Source organism: Pygocentrus nattereri, chromosome 27, assembly GCF_015220715.1.
Source record: "Pygocentrus nattereri isolate fPygNat1 chromosome 27, fPygNat1.pri, whole genome shotgun sequence".
NCBI lineage: Eukaryota > Metazoa > Chordata > Actinopteri > Characiformes > Serrasalmidae > Pygocentrus > Pygocentrus nattereri.
The window spans coordinates 27,493,865-27,501,671 of NC_051237.1; the positions used below are offsets into that span (position 1 = coordinate 27,493,865).

Genomic DNA, 7,807 nt, shown 5'->3' on the forward strand with positions numbered 1-7,807 from the left:
AGTCTGTCAGAGCGACTGTGTGGATCATATGAACATTATAGAGCTTTTTAAATGAAGCAGTAGAAGCCGTATCGCCCCCTACGCTTCCTGTAGTGTATTACAGTCTGTCAGAGCGACTGTGTGGATCATATGAACATTATAGAGCTTTTTAAATGAAACAGTAGAAGCCGTATCGCCCCCTACGCTTCCTGTAGTGTATTACAGTCTGTCAGAGTGACTGTGTAGATCATATGAACATTATAGAGCTTTTTAAATGAAACAGTAGAAGCCGTATCGCCCCCTACGCTTCCTGTAGTGTATTACAGTCTGTCAGAGCGACTGTGTGGATCATATGAACATTATAGAGCTTTTTAAATGAAACAGTAGAAGCCGTATCGCCCCCTACGCTTCCTGTAGTGTATTACAGTCTGTCAGAGCGACTGTGTGGATCATATGAACATTATAGAGCTTTTTAAATGAAACAGTAGAAGCCGTATCGCCCCCAACGCTTCCTGTAGTGTATTACAGTCTGTCAGAGTGACTGTGTGGATCATATGAACATTATAGAGCTTTTTAAATGAAACAGTAGAAGCCGTATCGCCCCCTACGCTTCCTGTAGTGTATTACAGTCTGTCAGAGCGACTGTGTGGATCATATGAACATTATAGAGCTTTTTAAATGAAGCAGTAGAAGCCGTATCGCCCCCTACGCTTCCTGTAGTGTATTACAGTCTGTCAGAGCGACTGTGTGGATCATATGAACATTATAGAGCTTTTTAAATGAAACAGTAGAAGCCGTATCGCCCCCTGCGCTTCCTGTAGTGTATTACAGTCTGTCAGAGCGACTGTGTGGATCATATGAACATTATAGAGCTTTTTAAATGAAACAGTAGAAGCCGTATCGCCCCCTACGCTTCCTGTAGTGTATTACAGTCTGTCAGAGCGACTGTGTGGATCATATGAACATTATAGAGCTTTTTAAATGAAACAGTAGAAGCCGTATCGCCCCCTACGCTTCCTGTAGTGTATTACAGTCTGTCAGAGCGACTGTGTGGATCATATGAACATTATAGAGCTTTTTAAATGAAACAGTAGAAGCCGTATCGCCCCCTACGCTTCCTGTAGTGTATTACAGTCTGTCAGAGCGACTGTGTGGATCATATGAACATTATAGAGCTTTTTAAATGAAGCAGTAGAAGCCGTATCGCCCCCTACGCTTCCTGTAGTGTATTACAGTCTGTCAGAGCGACTGTGTGGATCATATGAACATTATAGAGCTTTTTAAATGAAACAGTAGAAGCCGTATCGCCCCCTACGCTTCCTGTAGTGTATTACAGTCTGTCAGAGCGACTGTGTGGATCATATGAACATTATAGAGCTTTTTAAATGAAGCAGTAGAAGCCGTATCGCCCCCTACGCTTCCTGTAGTGTATTACAGTCTGTCAGAGCTGTCCCATGAAGAAACTGCATTCACACTAGTAATCTCCTTTCACCCTGAATGAAAGTAAAGGTGACTGCTGCAGAGAGTTTTGTGATTAGTTTGATAAGACGAGCCAAAGAATCCCGTTATAGAAGCTCAATGCATTAAAGTTTCTGTGAGGGGAAAACAAGGTTATCAGTTCTCAGAGCTGGCTGAGGAACACCAATCTAAAGCTGGATTTAGATCATCAACAAACTGTGCAGAATAATAGAGAGGAGAGAAAGCACTGCTTGTGTGGTGTATAATAGAAAAAGTCAGATCTAATTATTGACTAAAGTGACAAACAAATATAAGCCAGTGTGCTTAGAAGCCACAGGCCCATCGATTTTCTGTTCACTGTACACACAGCTGTAGAAAACAATGTTCAAGACTTGATAACAAAAATTATATAAACAGTACTGTGCGAAAGTCTTAAGCACCAAGGCACATTTTCAGAATCTATTTAATTGTGTAGTTTGTGTTAACATTTGAATAAACAAATATATATATATATAAAATGAACAGTGATGTTCTGGATGTTGGTGTGTGTGTTTCCCCATCTCCAAGCGTCTCCTCCTCGAGGAAGTCCAGTATTATATGTAGTTAAAAAGCTCCTGGTTTGACCAATCAGTGCTCAATAAATTGAGCTCATGATGTAATTGATGATATTAACGAGTCTCTGTGGCGGCTGTGAAGGTGTCCAGGAAAAATATGGAGCCGAGAAATTCTTGTTCCTGTTTATTGTTTTTCTGTTTATCTGAATTATGAATACGACTTTATTCTAATGTATATTGTGATAAACTCACTGCTGAGGTCAAAAGTTTAAACATTCGCTCAGACGCCTTAAACTTTCCCACAGCGCTGTATATATATATATATGATAACTTTTAGTGCATATATTATTTTTTTTTTTTATAAGAAATCCATTTCATTTCCACAAACAAGAGCATCAAAAGGAGAACCCATCCTCCTCTGGTCTAGACAGCAAAACAACAACAAACCCAGAGCGATGAGTACTTAGAATTAGATAACAGAGGAGATGATTTTACAATTAATATACGATTTGGAAAAGAAATGAGCACAGAAGTATTTATATTACTGTAGAATTTATTGAGTTGAATATGTTTCATATATTTCATTATATTTGATATATATATATATCGTTGCTGTGTCACTGTTCAAAGAAAAACAAGTATCTCCAAAATGGGAACTAAGGGCAAAAACACTCTTACCTTTTAATCTAAGTGGATGTAAAGAGATTTTATTCTAGATTTTGGGGCATTTCTATTGTTCCAGTCATCATGAATTTATTCAATTCCGTGTTAAAATGACGTAATTTCCCACTGACTGTTACTGACCCGTTATCTGTGTCTGGCCTTCGTCTGTTTCACCAGGAGGACCCAGCGAAGCCGAAAGTGAACCGAACAGGGATGTACGTGGTGAACCCAGAGACATGATGAAGTAGGACCACAGTGCAGTCAGAGAGGTCAGTGAGTGATCCCTTCACAAGCATGAACAAAAGCACTGACCGAACACAAAAGGCAGACCTGCTCCACCTGTGCTGACTTCTTTAAGGCCGAACGCTTTAGCTATGAAACAATCAGTGAGTCTGTGAGCAGAGCAAGTCCATTCACTCTGAACAAACACTTCAGATCATAACAATACACATCCATGGATCTCGCAGGACCGGGGTAAGGCACATTAAGCACAGCAGCGCATTCAGCCAGGCTTGGGCTGCTGTTTATCTAACACTTACTCCGTCCTGTTAAACAATCTCTCTTTCTTGCAGGCAAACAGATAATGTTTGGCTTTCATTGACTCGGGATTAGAGGCTGATTTTGTCTCTTTCCACCCACAATAAATTCCCTCTTCAGCTCATGTGTCAGCTGCAGTGGGCCTGATTCACAGCTATCGCAGGGAGAGGCTCGCTTTTACACAAAAACTTATATAACTGGAGGGACGCCCTCACACCAGCTTCAGCGCTAGATCAGGACCTCATGGTCCTGCATGACATTTGGCCATTTATAAGTCACAGAATTTGGCCACTAGTTGTGCCAGTTATTAATGAAATACTTGCTATAGTTTTATTTTTATATTAAAATTTATTTTAATTTATATTCAATTTTTATTTTTAATTTGTATTTATATTCAAATTCCTCCCACTTGTGCAGTAATCTTACCTCATTTGTACCCATTTGAATGGCCACATCTGTATATGCATTTTGATTAGAAGTCATTATTGTTGTTATTTCCACCCGTTCAGTTCATGTTACATAATTATTTATATCGTCGCTGTCAGAGCAAAACCTCCAAAATGGTAACTTTCTTTGGTAAAAACCTCCTTAACTTGTACTGTAAGTTACTGCAATAAGATTTTTTTCTGTTACTCCATTCGTCCTGAAATTTTAACACAATGGGGAGAAGCTGGAAAAATAAAACTATGCAAAAAATAAAAAATAAATAAATAAATAAAAAGACAAGTCTTTTCAAGGTTTTTGCACAACAGAGACAAAATGCAATTACCTCACTAGTTACATAACTCGATTTACATACTGTATTTGCAAGTTTGAGACCCTTTGTTCTGTTTGTTTCCACGTCAAACACAGTGTCACTGATGTGAAGCACCACTTCAGAGGAACTTTTCGGCCCCCTAAAAAATGCATGGGCTCCTTGCATCACCACATTTACCTTAGCAGAATTCATCACAGCATTGCATTGCACTGCATCTTGGTTACTGAAGCAAAACTCTAAAATGACTTGTGTTTGTCTGGTATCGGTCAAATGCAAGCAAATATAACACAGTTTATGTAGCCTACTGGATTTCACTTGATGAACATAATAAACATCAAATAATCCTAAAATTTTCAGTTTGCTGATCACCATCAAAAAAGGAACCTTTAACGCTGACTTGTATTAAATATACAAACATATATAGCTAACATATATACAGATATAGCATATATGTTGGTCATGCATTTTATCAATCACAGAGTGTGACCTAAAGGTATTTTTTGCAAATAAGTATCAAACAAAATGTGTCCTATTTAAAATCACTGGCGAGGTTAATGGGCTACATTTTATTGAAGTTTTTTTGGTTAAAAAATACTGCCAGTAGCTCCTAGCAGTACTACCGTTGATCACTGGTTGAAAACCACTTTACTTATTTATCCAGCTGTAGATCATAGACTAACTCAAGAGATAATGGAGATATTCTGGTTTTTATTTGTGTTTTCTCCTGGTCAGACGATAAAAGACTTCTTTGCCTTCTAAACTTTTACATTTCAATGGTCGATAAAATGTAAAATAACGTAAATCAATCGTCGCACTACTGACTTATGAGGCAAAAACACTAGATCTGCAGTAGAATATGGCATTTTTGTTTAGACAGCTCAGCTGCATCATTTCCATTTGACAACTGCAGGTACTACAGCATAAGTTTCCTTTCTGTTAACCGCTCCAGTAAATCGCTGCTGTCGGAAGAAAACCTTGTATCTCCTTTTTTGTCGTTTTTCAGTTTTTGACATGATTTGAAAATACCTGTTGTTCTGCACATTGTGTGTAAATTTCAGGAAGGATGGTCCAAAAGAAATAAACCAAAATTACTTGGAAACACGTTTGGTTCCATTGACTTACATTAAAAGTGAAGTAAGTTTTTTCCTTCTCCTGTAAAGTTAACATTTTGGAGATGCGAGGTTTTCGTCCGACAACAGCGACATCCTCCCCACCTTTAGCTCTGAAAAAGATCAGGCTTAATTGTGATTCACATCACATGTGGTACATGAGGTGGACTGAAATAGTGTAACTCAGTCCAGCAGCAGAGATAAATAAGTGGACATGAAGTGCCGTTGCAGTGATTGTCTAACTGGAGTTTAAGGGTCTCACGGCTTCAGGGAAGAAGCCGTTCCTCAGTCTGGTTGTTTTACTCTTAATGCTCCGCAGCCTCCTACCTGAGGGGAGCGGGACAAAGAGTGTGTGGCTGGGTGGGTGGGGTCCTTCATGATGCCAGTGGCCCTTTTCCTGCATCTGGAGGTGTAAATGTCCATGGTGGTGGGAAGACTGACTCCACCAGTCCTCTGTGCAGCCGTCACCACCCTCCGCAGAGCTTTCCTCTCCGCCACAGAGCAGCTTCCGTGCCACACGGTGACGCTGGAGCACAGAACGCTCTCCACCACACATCTGAGTGAAAAAACACTTCCTCACGTTTCCTGTCCTTTTTCAATTCATCCAGACTTTTAAAAGCCTGATTCACATTTTCTTCTTTGGCGAAATCCTCATTCAAATTAAAAACAAGTTTTTCACAGCCTGTGATTGGACTAAACCACTGAATGTTTAAGAGGGTCACTGGAGGGTTGACACAGTGGAAGATGCTTTGCTGCTGACACTTTCTCTAAAACTAATCTTTATTAATGGTTATTATGTCATGAATGGAGGGTTTCAATTATAAAAGAATCTAAAAATCACGTACAAAAACAGGCAAATACCTCCAGCACCCCTGTCTTTACAGTAACCCTGATTATGAGAGCCAATAGTGCCCCCTTGGGGAGAATCTTCAGTCTGCTAAATGTGAGTGAGTCAAGTCCATGAAGTGTTTCACATGAAGAAGTGAAGAAGTGTAAAGTTTTGGTTTTTTTTCATTTCTGCGAAACAGCACACGACAATAACTTCTGACATCATTATAAAAAATAACGGCTGTCACAAAGTGGTACAGATTAAAAGATTAGAATTCACACTTTCCACACAACTTCTAAGAAGAGGTGTTTCACGGCATGAACACCACGGGGGACCTAGGAGGCTTAACTTGGAATATACGATGGACATGCTGACTATTTTGGGCTAATTTGAGCCTGACGACCAGAGCGTCTGAAAAACATCTGCGAGTTTGTAACGTAGTCCGCTATCGAAATTCACATAAAAGACCTTTTCATCCTAAAACGTCAGTATCTGCAGATTAGATGCATGGACTTCCTATGTGGAGACGTAAGCGTTCAGCTGGTTCCCGTCTCTAAACCCTTCATTCTCCGCAGAGAAGAGACTCAACCGTGATGAAAATATCAGAGTGTTTATTTATTTTACAGTATCCAGTTATGTGGCGCCTGTGGCCTACGGGTCCTTGCCGTGTTACTGAGCACCCATCACGGTACTATTATAGTGAGAGAGAAAGCTGGGGATGGGCTTATACAATCAAAACTCTCCCTCAAACTCTATTCACACGGCCTTGAGTGACTCAGAATGACCAAACTGTCCACGTGACTCATTTTACAGCATGTAAGTGCTATTTGGCACAGCACATTAGCAAATGTCAATACTGACATGAAATACAATGAAATACAACTACACTTAAAAGCAAAGCTGTCAGAGGTACTTGAGCAACTGAAGAGCCACTTGTGCTTCCTTAAATAACCTTGAAATGAATATAAAAACATTATGTTTTAAGCATAATGTAAAGGTTCTGGACCTACTCTCATACCTTAGAACCATTCAGGAGCCTTTATTTTTAAGAGTGCACAGTAATCAAGCTGCCTGAGCTAAAGAGCTGAACCCACCCTGTGGGAGATGAAGAGATCTTTACGGAAGGTATGAGAGTTGTTTTATTATTTCAACTCACAAACTAAGCTTTTTTTATCTTCTTTTGTCAGACTGTGTGGAGCTGAGGGTTGTTTGGATTCCTGAGGACTGTAAAACGTTGTGGATGCCCATCACCCTTTGACCTTCGACGCCTCCTTTTCAACACCACTGCCTCCAGACCAAGAAAAAGGGAAATGTACAATTGTGAGGAAACATCTGTGAACCCTTTGGAAATGATCTGGAGTTAGTGCATGATTGGTTCCTAAAATGTGACCTGATGGTCATCTAAATCGTAACAACAGATAAAGCTGCTCTTATTTAATAAACAACATATTTTATATTGCCGTGTGTGTTAAACAAGTGGTTTAAACGGTCAAGGTGATTGATGGAAGAGTATGTGAGCTCTTACGTTTAGCGATCTTTTATCCGCAATAACCTCAAATACTTTCAACATGCTTTGGCCTATTGCTCCAAATTGGGGGTGCCAAAACCTTTTGTCTTGGGGGTTTAAAGTGCAATGCTTAAGTGGGCCCAGGACCCAAAAAACATGGGTGATGAGGGGTGGGGGTGATGAGGGATGTGGGGAGGGGGGAGGGGGGATGCGGTGTGAGGACGTGGAGGTCGGCAAGGCAATGCAAGTTTACTTATATAGCACCTTGTCATTCAAAGTGCTTTGAAATGTAAATGACAGAAACGTGATGGCGAACGAAAATTAGATGATTAAAACGGTTGAAACTGATTTAAAAAGAGAAGAAATAAATCATAAATTAAAAATCGAATTAAAAAATGAATGAGGATGAGATCG

At 39.9% G+C, this 7,807-nt stretch overlaps 1 protein-coding gene across 1 annotated transcript in view; it reads left to right on the forward strand.

Annotated features, from left to right (window-relative positions):
* si:dkeyp-92c9.4 (location of vulva defective 1) overlaps positions 1-7,547 on the forward strand; it is a 31,298-nt gene extending 23,751 nt beyond the window's left edge. Inside the window, exons 7-8 of the mRNA XM_037535549.1 lie at positions 2,832-2,923; positions 7,074-7,547. Coding sequence (XP_037391446.1) covers positions 2,832-2,894 — 63 coding nt within the window. The 3' untranslated portion in view covers positions 2,895-2,923; positions 7,074-7,547. The remainder of the gene's footprint in view (positions 1-2,831; positions 2,924-7,073) is intronic.
* Positions 7,548-7,807: the final 260 nt, after the last annotated feature.